Raw genomic sequence first — 18,547 nt, forward strand, 5'->3', positions numbered from 1 at the left:
CCTTTTCTCCTTTAATTCCCGTTTTAATTCTTCCAAAGAGCTCCTCCTGACTTACCTACACCTGAAAGGTGATGCTATGATTGTGGAAAAACTCACTAAAATGTCAGTCCGACTGCCAGGACGGGGAGTGGCAGCAGGAGGGCTTTGTTTAGAATAATTAATTAGCCATGTGCTAGTCTTAGCATAGCTTGTTTAACTGACAGAGTAATTTATGACAGAGTAACTTATTCATTACCAATACCAAGAACTTACCAGAATGAAAATGTGTGGAACATATCAAGAGATATCTTGGGATGACATCGAACTTTATATCCACACGTCTAACAGCAGCGATCCAGGCAAGCCGCTGCCTTTTAGTAACATAATATGGTGCTTCCAAGCGGAAAACCAAAAAAAGAGAGCCCATTATCTATTTTTTTGCCCTTCCGGTCATGCCAGTGAGCCTTACAACCAGCAACACAGCAGTTTTGAACCATTTTTGTCATTACTTTTCCAACTTCTAATGGGTTTGCACTGCAGCGCATTTGTAGTACCCCTTCAAAATGACGGATAAACATTAAAAATGGCTCCGCCCCTTTTTTGTGACATCACGCTCCAAAGCTCAATTGAAGTGAAGCAGCCTTTCTACAGATATCTGGAGCAAAAAATTATCCATATTTACAACTCATATGGACATTTAGAACGACAGAAACAGGTACTTTGGATAATCTGGAGCGGAACCTGGAAACTGCTGATTGTGTTTCCCTCCTGCAGGACCTCTCACACCTCGAAGGCTCCTGCCTTCATCACACCTGCAGCAACTTGATTTACGACGTTGTTATGACAAAGCGTTTGTTGCTTTTTGCATGTCACTCCCTTCCAGAACCAGGGTTTGAATCCCTCCCCACAATCTGTCTGTCTGTCCTTTCCTTCCCTCTCCTTCTATCCACTAACCCCAACTGAAAACAGCAGAAAGTCTCCTCTGAGTCTGGTTCTGCGGGTTTCTTACTGTTCACTGGGTTTTTTTTCTTTCCAATGACTCCTCTGCTCGCTCATGTGGAATTGTTGTTTTTTTCTTTGTAAAAGTACCTTGAAATCACATTTGTTTGTCACTGTATTAATACCACTGAACTGAACTGAAAGTATCCTTCATTAGTACGTTGGTGGAAATCAGCTTCTTTTTAATCTTTGAGGATGAACAATGACTGGAGAGATGATCCACAGTCTGCCTTCACCACAATACCTTTCTTCAAGGAACCAGTAATATGGAGAGTAGTCTAAAGACTGAAGTGTGCTACAGGGGGTGTAAAGCTCTGCTTTGCTTCAGATGCAGTTACAGTCGAAATAATGAGTCAAGCTGAGTCAAGTGTTTTGCCTCCCAACTTGCTTTGTAAGATAAAAGACGTTAGAGAGAGAGAGAGAGAGAGAGAGATAAAGTCTCCTCTGTGTCCTCTCCACCGTCTGGAAGCTGAAATGAAAAGGTCTCCATGTGGGAAAACATATGAGGGAGTGTGTACAGGGTAAGCAGTTCAAGTGTTGACATCATTTCAGCAGATATCAGGTGCAGAAGGAGTGTGTTCTAGTTAAACTTCACTCCTGCGTTGTGCAAATTTGTCCTGTTGTGTGCGGAGAGTGAATGAGTGGGCACGGCCGTAGAGGGAGTAGAAGTGTGCTGCACGAGGTTTCAGCTGCTGTTACAGGTAAATAAAAGACACCGCGTCAAATTACTGGTTCTCAGCTGCTGAATATGGTTGCTGGACGAGGTTCAGTTCAGATCAGAGCAAACACTCTGGATCTGTTCATGCTAAGATAAAGGCAATGTGTTCCCGATGTGTCTGTTCTGTTTGGATATTTTCCTTTTCTCATAGTCAGAAACTTCAAGCTTTGTTCTTTTGTCTGACACTGAAATAATCATTTTCTGCATTTTACTCCCCACATTGTAATAAGATAACAAATTCAGCTTTTAATGCTGTTTTTCTTTTCTTTCTTTTTTTTACCCCCTTGAAAGCAATTAAATTGTAGCAGAATAATAAGAGGTATTGCTGCAATTTCTCTCTGGACAGATCATTACTTTTTCATTTGTATATTTTCAGTTCAATTTATTTTAGTATGAAAGGACCATTTCAGCTTGATGAGACTGCCAAGTCTAATGCTTGAGGTTAAAAAAAAAGCTTAATATGAGCAATGTGGCATAAACATTCATTTCCTCTTCTAAAAAACAGTGAGGAACATGACGGATCTGTTATATTCAGAAACTTTTTCTGGTGGGATGTAACAGATGTTAAAACAAATGTCATTACTAAAGTACACACATTTACTGTGGTGTGATTGGTTTTATTGATTCAGTTGTGTACACAGCATGTCCTTGTTGGACGCATAGTAGATTATTTCTTGGCTTTGACAATGCTTCTTGGGAATAAACTATATTCTGTTGGAAAAAAACACATTTGTAAGAATTATGCATTTGTGGGATGAGCAGCAGGGCATGTGGTTTGTGGAGTTTCCGAGTTGTATGTCAGTACTAGTTTATGTCATGAGTTTGAAACTCCGTTTCAGTATCTCAGTAAAACAAATCTGCATTGAAAGGCGTGTTTGGACCTTATCTTAAGTTTCACTCCCTCCAAGTCATTAATGAGCTGATCAAACTGCCAGGTCTGTGATGAATCGTCCCGCTGTGGCTTTAAGCCTCACTGTGCTATCGAAGCTATTAAAACACCCGGCTCCTCTGGGTGACGTGTTCTTTTCATTCCCATCAACAGACTGTAGATTTTATTTTGACTCAGTCCTGCGGACGCCAGAATTACCTCATCAACAACTGTCCCCCAATCTGTTTCTGGAAACAGCCCCTCCGTCCCCTCCCTTCTAAATAGCCCGAAGCTCACGAAAATAAAGTTGTGGCAGAGAATTAAGTGTTCTGTTTAAATTAAGTTCATGTGCGCTGCACATTCCCGAATCCATTTGTTTGAGCTTACTGACACAGACGTCAGCCAGGGGAGTAAAAACTGAAAAATGGACTCGTTCTTACTGAGAAACGCTTCAATTTAATTTGATTAAACTCATTTTTATTCATTCAATGGCCACACAATAATCTTAAGAAAAAACAAAACAGCAAATCCTTTGTGAGCAAACACTGACATTGACTAAAAAGAAAAAAAAGATAGCTTTAGAGAAATAAACCATTTATCAAAGGACAGAAAATAACAGTTAGAAACATAATTAACATAGGCTCCTAGAAAGACGAATGTTAACTGGTTTGCAACCTGCAAGCTCTTTAAATTCAGGAGTTTTTTTAATGCATTAGAAGCAATTGCATGTATCTGCTTCTTGCTGTAAGGTTTGTTTTTATCATTGAACCCCTTAAATGTTGTATTTTTTCAGTTTATTTGAACTGGCTTGATGGTTATGTGGTTTAGAACATTTACTGAGTCACTGAAGTTAATAACGTTGTTGCTTTGTGTGTGTATCTTGAACATCTTTAGACCATTGAACACCTTTGAACATCTTTTCGTATCATCTGCTGCCATTTTGTGATTTGGCTTTTTAACTTGATCATCCATATCATTCTGAAAAACTTCATTTCTGACAAACCACACTTGCACAACACTTTCTTACAGTATATTACACAAATTTACCTGTTCGGGAAAACTATTTTTAGCCCTTTCTAACACTAATGCTGTTTCACATTTAGCCTAAATATCCAGCAATTTGCAAGCTGCTGTAGTTGATGCAGAAGTACTGTGTCTTTACAGTTGATTTAAAATGGATAAACTCAAACTTTTGGTCACATCCTGCAGAGTCTTTGTCTTTTTGTGAAGGATGCACACATGATGCAGGGAGACTTTTGGCAGGATGCTTGCACAGTGCACCATGTGAGGCTAAACTAGGTTATGAACAGGTTCATTCTGCCTCTCGAGATAAGGAAATGACAAAGTATCCTACATATTTAATCATTAGGTGGTGAGGCCTCCCAGTTCACTATGGACTTCCTGTGCCCCGACTCCCCACAACAAACCCTTCGGTCTTCAGGCCAGAAACTCCTAAATGTCCCAAAGAGACGGTTTAAAACCCCGGGAGACCGATCCTTTCAGGCTGCTGCCCCCAGACTCTGGAACCACTTGCCCTTGTCTCTCCGAATGGCCGCGTCTGTGGACTCTTTCAAAAAGGACTTGAAGACTCTTTTATTTAGAGAAGCTTTTGGCTGAACATTCAAGAGTTAAAATCTGTGATATGTATAACGGTATGGATGTCTTTTACCTTGATATGTACAGCACTTTGTGATTTTATCTACGAAAAGCACTTTATAAATAAACTTTACATACTTGTCCCAGAAAATATTTGGACGTTAGTCTATGAAGACTGAACTTTTTGAAGTAAGAGTTTGTTCCATAACACATCCCTGTAATCTGAATTACTCGTGCTGAATTGAAAGATTATTCTTTTGAAAGTTCAATCCTTTCATTTTTTGAAAATAAAATATGTTTAGTTAAATGTTGAGATTTTTATGCATATATGTATATATGTCAGATTTATTACTTCATAGTCCTATACTTTACTGATTTGGCTCACTGGATATTCACATTTTTCATGGATGTGGCCCTTTAACCAAGATGCCCTAGCCCTGCCCTGGTGAAAGTAAATTTATACATTCAAAGGTCAAAAGGTACAAAAAGATGGAAAGTTAATTTTAGAGAGAGAGAGAGAGAGAGAGAGAGAGAGAGAGAGAGGGAGGAACTGGTTGCATCCTGCACATGAACCCTTCAACAAGTCATTCTGAAAGATTCATGCATGTGCATTTCATGCATGTTCCTTCATTCATGGTGCACAAAGACTTTTTGAAGAAGGTGTGCATTTTGCAGAAACACTTTCAGAGGAATCCTTGCATGAATGCACATGCATCATTCAGTAAAATATTTTGCAGGACGCATGCATGGTGCAGACAGAGTTTTTGAAGGTTGCATGCTGCACATGCATCCTGCCAAAGGTCATTTTGCAGAATATATGCATAGTGAAAACGCAAATGCGCACACAAACACACTCAAACACAGCTTAACTCTCCATCCAAAGCTCTCATCTGCCCACCAGTCCCACTGTATAACATTTAATTTATTCAAGCAGCCCTAAAATCTCGCGGTGTTACCATTCAGACATCTTGCATTTTATTAAGTCTGCTCTTTCAGATTTTTTTTCCTTCATTAAAGATACAGATTATAATCCCATCTGTCGGCGCACTTCTGCACAGACACGGTTAATTTATTTATTTATTGTGGCTCGATCGCATCCACGCCGTTTTCTCTCCCCCCCTTCTTCCTCGCGCTAACGGATGTGAGGTTGGAGGCAGGACCGAGCCTCGCGTGCCAAATCCGCGGAGTTTAGACGGTCTCTCACGGGGGCTCTCCGGCCGTATTGTGCGTCATCTCCATCGCCGCCGTTTTCTTTCTTTTTTTTTTTTTTTTTAAACCCTGCTGAGGAAACATGGCAACTCCCGCTGCGGTCAACCCGTCCGGTAAGTGTGTGCGGAGCGTGTCGGTGCGGGTCGGAGGGCTTTATTTGATTTCCTTTCCCGTCCGCGAGCGGGGCGACGTGGAGAGCGAAGCGGGGTTTTGTTTCGGCTGTTCCCGGAGAACAGGCCGCCGAAGCCTGGCTCCATCCAGCATCCATCCCCCTCCCTTCCCCCCACCGATTCCCCGACATTCACGCCGCGGCGGTTCTCCGCCGCTCCGCGGCTCACTCGGGAAGCTAAACGGGACAAATGTTGCGTGATTTGTGTGTTTTCTGCGTCTTTGTTGTGGTATTTTTGTGTCTGTGCAGCTAGCGCGGTGCGTTCGCTTCGCCCCGGCCGTTTTCCTTCCCTCACTCCGCGATACAAAAGGTTATTTTGCATACCGCTGCCCTACATCGTGTGTTGTGTGCTAGCATTTGTTTACATGCTATTGTTGCGTTATTGTGTTTTTCTTTCCTCTGGCCTGTTGATTGTTGATGGTACAGATTGTTTTTATTATTATTATTATTTCGATGATGTGCACCGGTTTTAATAGCAGAGAGGAGAAAGTATTGGAAAAAACCAGCCGGTGCAAGCAGGGTTTTATTGACATTGAACGCAACTTGGATAATTCAGGCTCCCTTCAAAGTCCGTGTGCAATCTGGCATCAAGCCAGAGTGAAAGTGATCATCCACGCATAAAATCAAAGGAGAACTTCAAGGAGACACGACACTGCCGTTACATTGTCGAAAAATATGCAAACTACCTTTTTAAAAAGTTATAACTCAATCCTACATAAATTACAACAAATCTGACATGATGTGCAAGAAAACCACTAAATATTTCATCACAGCCTGGAATATGTTATGACTCTGGAATCAGGGGTGTAATTATCTAGTCTGTGTTTTGTGCATTTGTTATTATTGTGATGTCTTTGTGGATCATCATGAGTGTGTTTGGTGTGAACTGGTTTGGTAAAACAGCTTAGTTGTGTAACATGCAGACACACATCAACATGAAAGCATCTAACTATCTGTTTGTGTAATATATGTGTAACATATTTGTGAAGTTTCAGAGCATAGATGCTACAAGTTCAATGTACGGGACAAAACTCGGTTGCTTAAAGGTCAATTCTGACCCTCAAGTTAACTGATCTAACATGAAAGTAACTGATATACTTAATGGTTCGATAAAAGTAACTACTGTTTTGAAACGAGTCGATGCAGATCGGATAGTTTTATTCAGAGTTTAATGCGTAAAAATGCCTCTATGTCTGAGTGACTGAGGCTGAAGTGAAGGATGGCTGTCTTATTATTTTGAAAACTCAACTTGAGTTGATTAAGTTGATTAAATGTTGACATTTTTATAATCTATATTCATATCAAAACAAAGAGCACAAAGTCGTCCTATTCATGAGTTAATAATTAAGCATTGAATTTTTCTGGCCTTTTGACTCCTCAAATTTACCAGTATGAGGGTCCTGAACCATGATGAGCTTGGCAGCCATGATGCAGAGCGTTGTTGAGCTGCACTCTGAGACTCTGTTAACACAACAACTGCCGTGTTTTCTTTTCAAAAAAGCAGAACATTTTTCTAAAGTTCCACCTTGGGAGACATTTTCAGCGGCTCCGTGCTCTGCGGTTGTGTGAACGGACACTCAAAACGCAATGAAAGTTTTCAGTTTTCACTTGAAAACGTTGCTTAAACGGGTTTCGAGTAGGACTGGAGAAAATTTCGATAGCAATATATACCGCGGTATATTTTTATTCAATAACGGCGATATGAGTTTTAAACAAATTTTCGATGTAGTGCATTACATTCTGCGTTTCACAGTCATTAATTGCTGTTCATGGCGCCGCCGATTAGAGCCGAACAGAAAACGCCGCAAGAGAGTGATCACGCAGCTGCTTGACTTTTGTAGATAAATTTTCAACTTTCTGATGATTTGAGGCTGTTTTAGACCAGAAGGTCCCCAATGTGGGATCATGAAGTAGTAGGAGTAGTAGTTTTTGGTTAAAGTTGGATTTTAAATTGGTTTGTCGCCGAACATGTTGGAAATGTCTGAAAGAATAACTCTGGTGTGGTTAGTCAGAAACTTCTCATTTGATCATCTGCATATCCTTCATCCAGTTATTCTTGTGTTGTTTGTAATCTTATAATTTCACTTATTCCCCACTACGCTCACAGTCCAATCAGTTCTGCTAATGAGAGTTTCGTTAGACAATAATCACATCCATCACTACACACTGCTCTTTTCAATCTACAAATTAAAGTAACAAGCAGCTTGAGCCACCGTTACAATTGGATTCAGATTCCTTCGCCGAGTCATATTTCAGCTAAGTTAATTTCACCTTAATTGTAATTACAGTGTTGATAATTCTGCAGGCTTCACCGGCTGCTTTTTTAATGTGGCTCGAGCCAAACCGTCATGGCTGTGAATTACAGTGGAGGTAATTGCAGAAAACACACTGTGGCAATAAATAACACCAAAGAGTGGCCAAGTAATTATTCTTGAGAGAGAAGGGGGGGTGGAGAGGGAGAATCTGAGATCTCCATCTGTAACAGGTCAACCGTATTCTACCTCACGCTCTGTCACTTCATTGACGATGTAAATGAAAAGAGAATATAAATAAAGAATTGCTTGTTATTAGCGCTATAGCTGCATGCAGAGTGTTGAAATGAGGTGCTGTTAGAATGAACAATGAATATCCCGTCAGATAATAGAAGAGCGTCGAGACGAGACAGAACCCAGTCCTTCCTCTTCCTCTTGGCTGAAGAAGTGTCCCAGGCAGTGCAGATGCGGCCGCTCCAGGCTGTGCACATGCTTTAATTGTTGCATGTTGTGATGCACTGATCCTCTCAGATGTTCGGGGAGATACGTGCAGCTTCGAGTTCCAGTTAAGTCAAGCCTGCTGCCGCTGCCGGTTGCGCTGCCGCAGTGGGAGCAGGATAAATAAAAGTTAGCTTCCTGATGTATGATGGGAATCACCTGCTCGCCCTGTGCGTGGCTGCACCTCCAGGGAGGACGGCCTCGGACAGATAGATCACCCCGGGGATGTGGGAACGCTGTGTCACTGCCGGATTAACTCCAGCTGGCTCTCACCCAGATCCAATTGGTGTAAGAGCATGACGAGTGAAATGATCTAATGAGGGTTGCGTGTCAGCGAGCGCAGGGATGAATCAGGGCTGGTCATGAAGCAGACCGCACGGCATTAACAGAAACAAAAAGCAGAGAAATGACATCCTCGCACTGCTTCTGCCTTCTGTTAGACTCCAGCGTTATTTAAAGCTGACATTACGTCCAACAGAGCCGTTTATCAAATAACATTAAATGATTCCACATTGATCTTGTTACTCATCGCTATTGATTTATTCTTTCAAATCATTTTTATGACAAAATTTTCATTCACATATTGATTGGTTTCAGCCCGTTGAACGAGACGGCCCATGATATCTGGGATGACACACACAGACACAGAAACATGGAACACACTCTCATCCGCATGTGGGTTTTCTGTTCCTGCTCTCATGCCGCCTCCGCTTCGTTTCAAGTCGTCGTTATTGTTGAATGCCAGGCTTGGTGAATGTTTTCTTCACCTAAGATATTGCTGATACATCGAGTATATTTATAGTTATATACACTGTGCTGATGTGAATGTTCCACTTCCCCCAAACCCCCTGGTTTTTTTAAAGCTTTGTTCCCACGAAGGCCCCGTTTACAAAACCGTGTTTACAGGGAAAAACGGAAAACTTTCATTGGCCAACTTTTTGAAAACACCTCGTCTCCATAAAAACGGAGGGAAATGCACCTTTTCTGAAATGCTGCCACTGTAAATAATTCTTGTCCACATGCTTGAGTAGATAGACAATAACAACAATGGTGGCCTGTGTTCCCTGCGTGTGTGTGGTTTCATTATGAAAACAAACCATCTACATGCTAACTGCCGGGCTTTTCAGTGTTTCTGACGTGGATTATGATTTCCTGTGCTGACCGGGGAAGCAACCCGCTGAAAGACGACCGTTATTCATCTTATTTTGTTGTTTTCATTTGCTGAAACACATTCTACAATCAACACACGCTTTGTCATCATCAAGTGCTCGAAGCTGTAACCTCATGACATTTCCAAAATTTAATGAAAGAAAAAATTACAAATTCATTTTACTGAATGGTTTTGCAGAGTCATTGTTCTTTGAAGTTCTGTTCATTGATTTTCTCAGATTTTTTTAAAACTGCAGCCTGATCCTGTTTGTTTTTCTTGTTATGTCACGCCCTGTGCCTGCGGCCATGTGGGGGCGCTCGGGCCCTGCTTTGTATTTGTCTGCCCTCATGTTCTCCTGTCAAGTCACCTGCCTTCATGATCTCCTGCCTTGTTACCTCCTAATGTGCCACACCTGTGTCTGCCCCTATAGAAGTCTTGCTCCCCTGGTGTGTCGTGTCGGCTCTTTGTGGGTCTGTCCACGTGCTGTGTGTGTGTCCTGTGTGTGTGTCCTGGCCTGCTTCAGCTCTGCTCAGCTCATCCTGTGTTCCTGCATCCTGGTTTTCCTGCAGATGAGTGTGAACTCCATCTGGCTGCCTGTGCGTGGGTCCTTCCATCCCGCACTCGTGCCATGTTAATTTGATGCAAAAGACCAATTTTAGTGTGTTTCTGTATTTTCTAACCACAGGGAAATGCTGAATACTGATGCTTGTGACTTGATTCAATGCGCTGATGGAGTCCAGGTTGTGGAAAAGCTTTTTGGTTTTCATGCCTTGATGAGTAAAATTCAAAACCTTGATTAATAGTTAGTTGTATGCTTGTAACGTTGTGAGATATGTGTAAAGTGTGTTTTAGAAAAGTGATGCAGATTCCCTGGAGAACTAACCACCTGAGTAGGGATGGGTACCGAATTTCGGTAATTTTTTGGTACCGACCGAATTCCCGCTGAAGTACCGAGTATCGATTCACGTGAAATCCGTCGGTACCACATTTCGGTACCTGAACGCACCTTTTTCTTTTTTTTTTTGACCCTGAACGCACCTTGACATTATGCATCGGCAAGAGCGGAGGACACGGCGACGCGGTTACATGGGTCCAAAATCTTCGGAGTATTTTGACTCGCAGACCGGGAGCGAATATATAATATACCGGGAGAGCGGACACACACACGGGCCGTGAGAGCGGGCGGGGGGGGGGGGGGGGGGGGCGGGGGGGGGGGGCGCGACCGCTCGTGGCTGCCGGCCGGAATAGACCCCACTGGCCTGGAACACACCGGCCGTTCGGGAAACCTCCCGATGGCCACCCCGCCCCTGTTCGGAGTTGTTCGCGGGAGGAACAAGCCGCTTCTGCGGCTTCTGCGATGGTCGCTCCCGCTGCATGTCACTTCCTAAACAATGCTCTGCGCATGCGCAGCTCGAAACAAGAGCGCGACTGGACATGATATGTCACACCCAAAAGCGGTCCCACGTGGCTTTTGATTGGCATTATGACTGCCCAATCACGAGTTGGAACCATACAATTCAGATCCTCCAGTATACCTTTCAGTGTTTGTTTACTGTAGAGGTGCCTGGTGCTGCTAATGTGAAACATTTTATACAGTTATTTATTTTGAAAGTTGTTTGTTACTGTATGGGCAGCAGGTGCAAATGTGAAACATTTCTTACAGCTATTTATTTTGAGTCTATTCTTATTATGTTATTTATTATTGTTATTTATTTAAATTATTTACTTTATCCCCACACACATTTTTCTCAAGTTCTATGTTGGAGTTATTTCAGTTGATGTTATTGAAGCATAAATGTTTAAAATTCTGAAGTTTTGACTATTTTTTTTAAATATACAAAATAACTTTAATTACCAAATGCATACCCTCCCCCCCACCCCCCCCAAAAAAAAAAAAGTATCGAAAACAGGTACCGAAAAATACCGGTATCGATTCGCAGGTACCGAGTATCGGTATCGTATCGATTCAGATGTGAAAGGTACCCATCCCTACACCTGAGTAATAAACACTTGAGTGCTATTGATAGCAAAGCTCGTGTTCTTTAGACCAAGCAAGCCGTCAGCTCCACGACCCAGGAAGGGATTCTCCTGACACTGAGAGAACCCCGGAGAGGTAGTTCAGGCATCCCATGGGATGAGCTGGAGGAAGTTGTAACCCAGTGTGGAATAAGAAAACATTCCCAAATTTATATTAATAAAATGGATTTAGTATGTCCAGAATAAAAGTGACTGTAGATAAACTGTAAAACCTGTTAAAGTTGTCAACACTCCGTTCCAGTTGGCTGAATATTTCCAACATCTAGACTGATTTTAAAACATGATACGTGACAAGAGATTCTGTGGTTATTCAGATTACTGGGTCGGGTGAGTTGGGTTCAGCTGAACTGTGTTGACTCCTCCTTAAAGAGTCACTGACGCTTGTAGTTTGTCTTCAAACTAAATTCTCCAATCCTTCTGTCAAATGTTGTTTTTTTTTAGTCAGTAATTTCCAAGACCTCCAGACTTTTTGGTTTAATATTCAATCCCTGTTTTGTTCATGAACTGCCGACAGATTCATTGGAATTTAAATTAAAAAACCGGTCGGGCTAGGGATCATTGGTTAGCTGCAAGTTTCATTCTCTTACTTACCCTCGATACCCATTGATAGAATGAAGTTATGATTGTATTTTATTATATATATTTTATATTTAAGTAAGCAGACAAGTCAGCAACTAAAAACCTCAACTAAACTAGCTTCATTAATCCCCTGAGGGAAATTCCCTTTTCGAAATTCACCCACCCTGTGTGTGGGATGCATTGGTCAGCCATACTAGGTGAAGGATCAGCAGTGGTGACCTGTCCTCTGTGGTCATCAAACTTGTGAGCTTCTTATCCCCGTCTGCTTCTCCAGCCTCCAGGCCCCCACTGCCCTCAGTAACACTTGTCGTCTCGGTTTCTGGGGTGTGTAATTACATTTCTGGGAGACAAACACTTCTTTCATTCCATTTTGTTGACTATCTAGTTGGTTTGCAGTTGATGAGTTTTTTATTTTTTTAAATACTGATGATGCTCAAATACATTGAATAGTGTGTAATGAGTGCTCTCTTTGAATAGCCGCTTAATATCCCCAGGCTGTTTGACAAACATTGCAGAAGTTTTGCATGAGAGAGAGAGAGAGAGAGAGAGAGAGAGAGAGAGAGAGAGAGAGAGAGAGAGAGAGAGCAAATAGAAGCGACTGTGTTTTGAAAGAAGTGGTGATGGCAGTAGGGAAGGTATGCTAACGTTTCCTCTGGTCTCCAAGCAGACTCATTAATGCATTTGACCCGGGGGCTTTTTAGCTTTTTGCAGTCTGCAGATGCATATGTGACTGAGTTTAAACAGCCTTCTGATAGAATAACTCTGTGTCCCTTAAAAAACTGTGCAACACATAAAGGCTGGAATTCTTCCATGCATGTAAAGTACTGCACAATCTCTCCACTTCTCCACTGACACACACTTATCTGTGCTTTAATGTGTGACAGAAAAGAAACTTTAGCCACTGATTTACAGCAGCGCGGCGTGAAATTATAAAGTGAAATGAGCTTCCTTGTGGCACATTATCACCGGGTCTCCTGCTCTTGGAGTTAATATTTGGTTTGTGTTCACTTTCACACAGTTGGCTGGACGCTCATAATGTCGCCTCTTGGTAGCTGAAGCAGGAGATTTCTCCTTAAAGACTTGGTGAAAACCAAACGACAACTGGATCCACCAGGGTATTCCCAGTCTAAAAGCTAATGTTGTTGATTGGGTTATTTTCTGCTGGGATGTCCACATGAAGCCAATTAGGGATGTCCCAATACAACTTTTTTACTTCCGTTACGATACCGATATTGCGACCTTGAGTTTACCGGTATTGGTCCGATACGATATCAGTGCGAATCATACATACTTTATTACTTATTTTTTAATGTGGAATGTTGGAAAAGGCTTGATCAAGTGATGTTACAGAGAGAACAACAGTCAGCAACAGTAGGTATGAGAAAAACTGACCCATTTATTATTAACTGATTGGTTCCAAAAATTTTAACCTTCAACGTAATATCTGCAGTGCTCTACAGTTGAATAAAATAAGAAAATAAATACATTAGAATATGCTGAAAAATAGCCTAAATAACTCCAATAAAACCAAATTATACTTTTAAAGTGCAAACAATTCCAGTCCTCTTCAGTTATTTTTTACTGTCAGTAAATGGTGGAACTACTGAAGGCGAGGATGAAAACAACAAAAACAACACAATACTGTCCACTGTCCAACTGCTCAAACTTCATAGTTCACAGCTCCAGGTTCACTGACTGTCTCTTAGTCTTCACTAAAAAGAGAACATGCTTCAAACGTGCAATGAGGTTGGTCGTATTAAACGTTCTGGATTCTCTGCCACCACGGGAAACTTGTACATGACAAGCGCTGCACTCAGCTGCAGCGTCTCTGTCCTAGTTTACGGTAAAATACTGCCACATGGCGACATCCTGCTCCTACAGTACAGCACAAACAGAGGCGGTGGTGTTGTGATCACGTGGGCTCTGCATGCTGGATCAGAGACGTTCTATTGGCTGGATCCGGGTGCTCTTCTTCTTTGGCATTTGTAGCAGACGGCACCAACGTTAAGGTGCATTACTGCCTCCTACTGTTTGAGAATGTGAACCAGAGTCACCTCTGGATAGAAGTGCTGGAGCAGAAAATGGACAGCTTAACGGGGCGCTTATATCGGAGATTTTAGACTCAATCCGATAAAATCCGATACTCGTTTTTTGGCTGATATCGGACCGATATCTGATATCAATATCGGATCGGGACACCCCTAAAGCCAATCAGATATAATTCCCTGTTTTTGATTGATTCATTAAAATGGTGTGGGAGAAAAACTCGTGCACGTCACAAAAAGGTGTATTTTAGTGCAGACCCTGCTCAGATTGTTGGCTAATAAACTTTAGTTGTCCAGAGGAATATTGCAAATTGGATGAAACTTCCAATCAAAAGAAGGATGTACATTTCTTTGACTGAATGAATACAGAAAAAAAGAATTCTTTATTACTCTTTAATTCTGCATTGCACTAACTCACATTAGTCTACCTACTGAGTACCCAATTAATCCATCTATCGGTCGATATTCCTACCTGTAATTCTATCACCGATATATCGATGTACTTATCCATCAGTTGATCTTCCAATCTACTGATCTCCGATCCATTCCTCCGATCCTCTTGCCTGCAGAGCTTCCTACTTACCAGTCTATCCATCAACCTAAATACCTACAAATGTATTTCCTGATCTGCTGACAGATGTTTGCTCAATGTACAGCAATACTGATCCATTAATCAATCTAAGTACCCGGCTGTCTACCCGCGGACCCATCAGTGTTGTGTCTTGGTGATTGATCTACCTCCTCATCAATCCAGCTCGTCCATGACCCAGTGTCTATGTGTGTGTCTGGAAAGTGTCGACTCCACAAGATCCGTGATTTATTGCTTTCCTGAATAGAATACTTATATGAATGTGGGTGTTTTTGTGTCTGTGTGTGTGTTTTGGGGGGATTACTATCAAGGTTAAAAATGATCAACATTTTCTAACAGATAAATGCCAGTTAATTGAAGTCATACAGGTTATAGCTAATTTTTATTTTCTTTAGTTTGCTGCTTGAATTACCAGCCATCCACGATTTGACCTTGGAGCCAGTTCACTATTGGTTCAGAGTATTTGTGTCGATTATGATTGGTGCATTTGGGCCAAGTTCAGCACAGAGTTACAGAAGATTTATTGATCACAATATTAATAACACATTGACATATACCTCAGGGGGGTTTTCATGAAGCGAATCACCTTCAAAGTGAACTATATAGAGTGTGTTTAAGTGTTTTGTGTGGAGCAACTATCTGTCAGACAGATGAGTCAGCTGGTAGCAGCTGAGCTGTGTGCAGGCCAGGATTTTTAAAATATCTTCATTAAAGTGAGCTTCTCTTTACTGTCACCTGCTGATCCCACCTTGATGCTGTTTATAGAGCTCGTTACTTTGTGAGAATGTAAGTGGGATGGTTCTTTACTTTAATTGACATTCCTGTCTGATTTAGTCCCTTTGATGTGGTGCAGTTTTAGAGGAAACCGTCATGAAATCTTATGAAATCCCACTGACAGTGTTTGATGTAGGTTAAGATCTCCTCTGAATGTAAAGCCAGACACATCTCAAAAACAAAACTGCAAGCTCTGCGGTGATTATCGACTCTCCTTCAGTGATATTGATGGTTGATTGTCAGCACTGCTTGACCTGTTGATGTTAAACATAGTTAATCTGATTCAGTCCTTTGATTCCCGTCCTCTCGTGGCCAACATTTGTTACTTCTTTAAATCACAATTTTGAACGAATTGTACATAACCTATGTATGCTTTCTAGATAAAACTATGAAGAGGCAAAGAAATAGAGGTTTGTACCAACATACATGTATTTCCAGTGTTCCATGTTTTTACTTCTGTGGTAGAGTCATCCAGTCACAGGTGAGATGAACTAGATATGTTTAAATTATCTTGGAAAAAGGGACATGGAGCAGTCAGATGTTCCATGTTTATTCATTATACAGCCAAACGATCAAAAAAGTTAGTTTCTTGTTGTGACTTCTGTGAAATAAAAAGAGAGTGTATTTGAAGCATGTTTTCATGGTTAAATTCAATTCAGCTTTATTTTTGAAGTGCCAAATATAACATGGTTCTTTCTAGACGCTTTTACAGAGAAAACCCAACAGATCCACATGAACAAGCATAAGCGACTGTGGAAAGGAAAAACTCCCTTTCAACAGGAAGAAACCTTTGCAGAACCAGGCTCAGAGGTGGCGGCTTTCTGCTGTTCCGGTTGGGGTGAGGAGACAGAAAGAGAAGGAGATAGGACAGACAGGTTCTTCTATCTACATACAATTCTTATATAAACACAGAGTACACAGGCTACAAGAGGAACAATCATCAATGACGTGTAGCAATACAATGAAATTACAGTAGTACAATGTTAAAATGTTAAACGTTAAAACGTTAAAACACGGTTAAAACGTGCAGTGTGTGCTGTGGTTGTATGAGTAGTAGTTCTGGTCAGCATTGGTGTAATTCTGCAGAAATTGAGGTACAGCGGAGACGATCGGTGCAGACGACGGCCTTAGATTGTTTATTGAAGAGATTTTTGTCATGGTTTATTCTATTTAATTTGTCTTAAAATTCAGTTAATTTATCTTATGTTGTCAAGACAAAAGATATTTGAAGTTATTCTTTTTGAGAGAAAAGTAAATATGCCTTAGTTGGTGCCTTGTAGTCAGTTACTTTACTTTACTTACATCAGGAATAAAAAAAAGTTGATTTTGATACGGTGTAGTAAAGAAGATGAGAAAATGCAGTATTGGATTTCAGAAATAATTAAAAGATTGAGTCGTGAGTTGTCTGGAAAATTTTGTCGAGGGGAAAATATATTGTGAAATAAATCATATTGCGGACATCGCATCCTGATTGGTGAGCTTTGTGAAATGTTTCACCTCCAGTTAGAAAGATCGTTCTGAGGACGAATGCTTGGAGACCTGTTGACCTTCTGCTTTGGGGCTGTTGTTCCGGGTGTGTTAAAGCTTTCAGCGCCTCGTCGTGATGGTGCAAATGAGCCGTCCTCACTGGTAAACTTGTATGAACATGTGTTTGTGTGTGTGCACACACAGCGCTGTCGCCTGGCCCAGCGACGCCGCTGATTGTCAGATGAAGCACTCTCTTCATCAGATTACGCTAGTTTAGAGCCGTGTGTTACCCAGAGCGGCTTCATGAATGAATGATGGAAAGCTGCTGCTCGGACGGCATTGTCAGTGTGTGTGTGTGTTCCTCTGGAAGCAGCGGCGTGGAGGGGGGAAGGCACACTGTATCAAATATTAACTGTGTTACTTGGTGCACTGGGGCGTACTGGAGGGTTTGTTTGGCATATCCATTGCGTCTGCCTGAATGACTGAGTGAGTGAGTGAAGACACTGGAAAGTTGCACGGTAAGGCAAACAGAATGAGCTGTGGTGGACACTGGAGGCTGCATGCACGTTACTTGTCGTTGTTGAATCAAATCTCTTGAAGTGAAGTATTTTCAGTCCGTAACTGAGCGAGCATCCAGGCTGGTGGTTGCAGGAGAGCGGTGTGGTTCGTGTTGAAGTAAAGATCCCTGTTTCTGCAGGTTACATGTGTTGAATGGAAGCAGGCTGCCAGAAGAGCGGGGATTCAGCCCTTCAGCTTGAGCTTTGACATCAAGCTTCGACCAAGTTTTGTGTTAAAAAGTGTTTCTGTTGTTTGTCGTCTGAGAACGACATCGAACAATTGATAATTAAATCGTTTAAGTACATCAGCTCATCCAATACATCCAATAAAACAGTCTTTCTTTTTCCAGTGTGAAAACCCCGCCAGACGTGGTGTAAATCTGCCCTTGGACGTACGTGTGCTCATGCTCCTCTTCTTCTGCTGTACCTTCCAGAAATGGGCAGCGAGTTGCCGGGGACGGTAGCGATGCCGGGGGCAGTCGGGTCCGGCCAGGTGAGGATGGGAGGCGCCGTGGCAGGCCGTGGGGGCAAGAGGAGATCAGGAGGGTGAGTATCTCCAGCGCCAGTGTAAAGGACACGGTTCAGTAGAGTTCTTTAAGCTCTCCGTTCAGTTTTCCCAACGGTTTAATGGAACATTTGAACTTCGGGGCAGAAATAAATTGCCACGCATGAGGCACTGTGAATGGGGATTCCAACTTTAATGAAAACTGACACTGAAGAAACAGTGGCCACAAACGGGAAATACATTGAAAGAAAACAATTGAACTAGATTGACTGAGAATCTGTCTATTGAGCTATCTATCTTGCTATCTCTCTATCTCTCTATCTCTCTAACTCTCTATCTCTCTATCTATCTATCTATCTATCTATCGAGCTATCCATCTAGACTACAAGAGTTAATAGACACAACTTCTCCTTACAACATGCTTGCTTCACTTTTAAAGGACACAACTGTTTTCCCTATTCTAGCTTCAAGTATTACTTGTTTGGACTGAAAACTTGAATATTTGTTTTCACCTCCCGGTGGTGTTATTATATGAGACCTTTGGGATATTCTCAGC

General features: G+C 41.7%; 1 protein-coding gene across 3 annotated transcripts in view; it reads left to right on the plus strand.

Annotated features, from left to right (window-relative positions):
- Window positions 1-1,572: 1,572 nt before the first annotated feature.
- The window catches only part of arnt2 (aryl-hydrocarbon receptor nuclear translocator 2), a 64,813-nt gene continuing 47,838 nt past the window's right edge, over window positions 1,573-18,547 (plus strand). For 2 of the 3 annotated variants that reach the window (XM_030088816.1, XM_030088834.1), the window contains exons 1-2: window positions 1,573-1,679; window positions 17,921-18,032. In XM_030088816.1, the coding sequence (XP_029944676.1) occupies window positions 1,616-1,679; window positions 17,921-18,032 (176 nt within the window). In that variant the 5' untranslated portion in view covers window positions 1,573-1,615. Of the gene's footprint in view, window positions 1,680-5,115; window positions 5,483-17,920; window positions 18,033-18,547 lie in introns of those variants that run through there. The other variant, XM_030088826.1, reaches the window with a different exon arrangement.

Source organism: Salarias fasciatus, chromosome 1 (assembly GCF_902148845.1).
Source record: "Salarias fasciatus chromosome 1, fSalaFa1.1, whole genome shotgun sequence".
NCBI classification, from domain to species: domain Eukaryota; kingdom Metazoa; phylum Chordata; class Actinopteri; order Blenniiformes; family Blenniidae; genus Salarias; species Salarias fasciatus.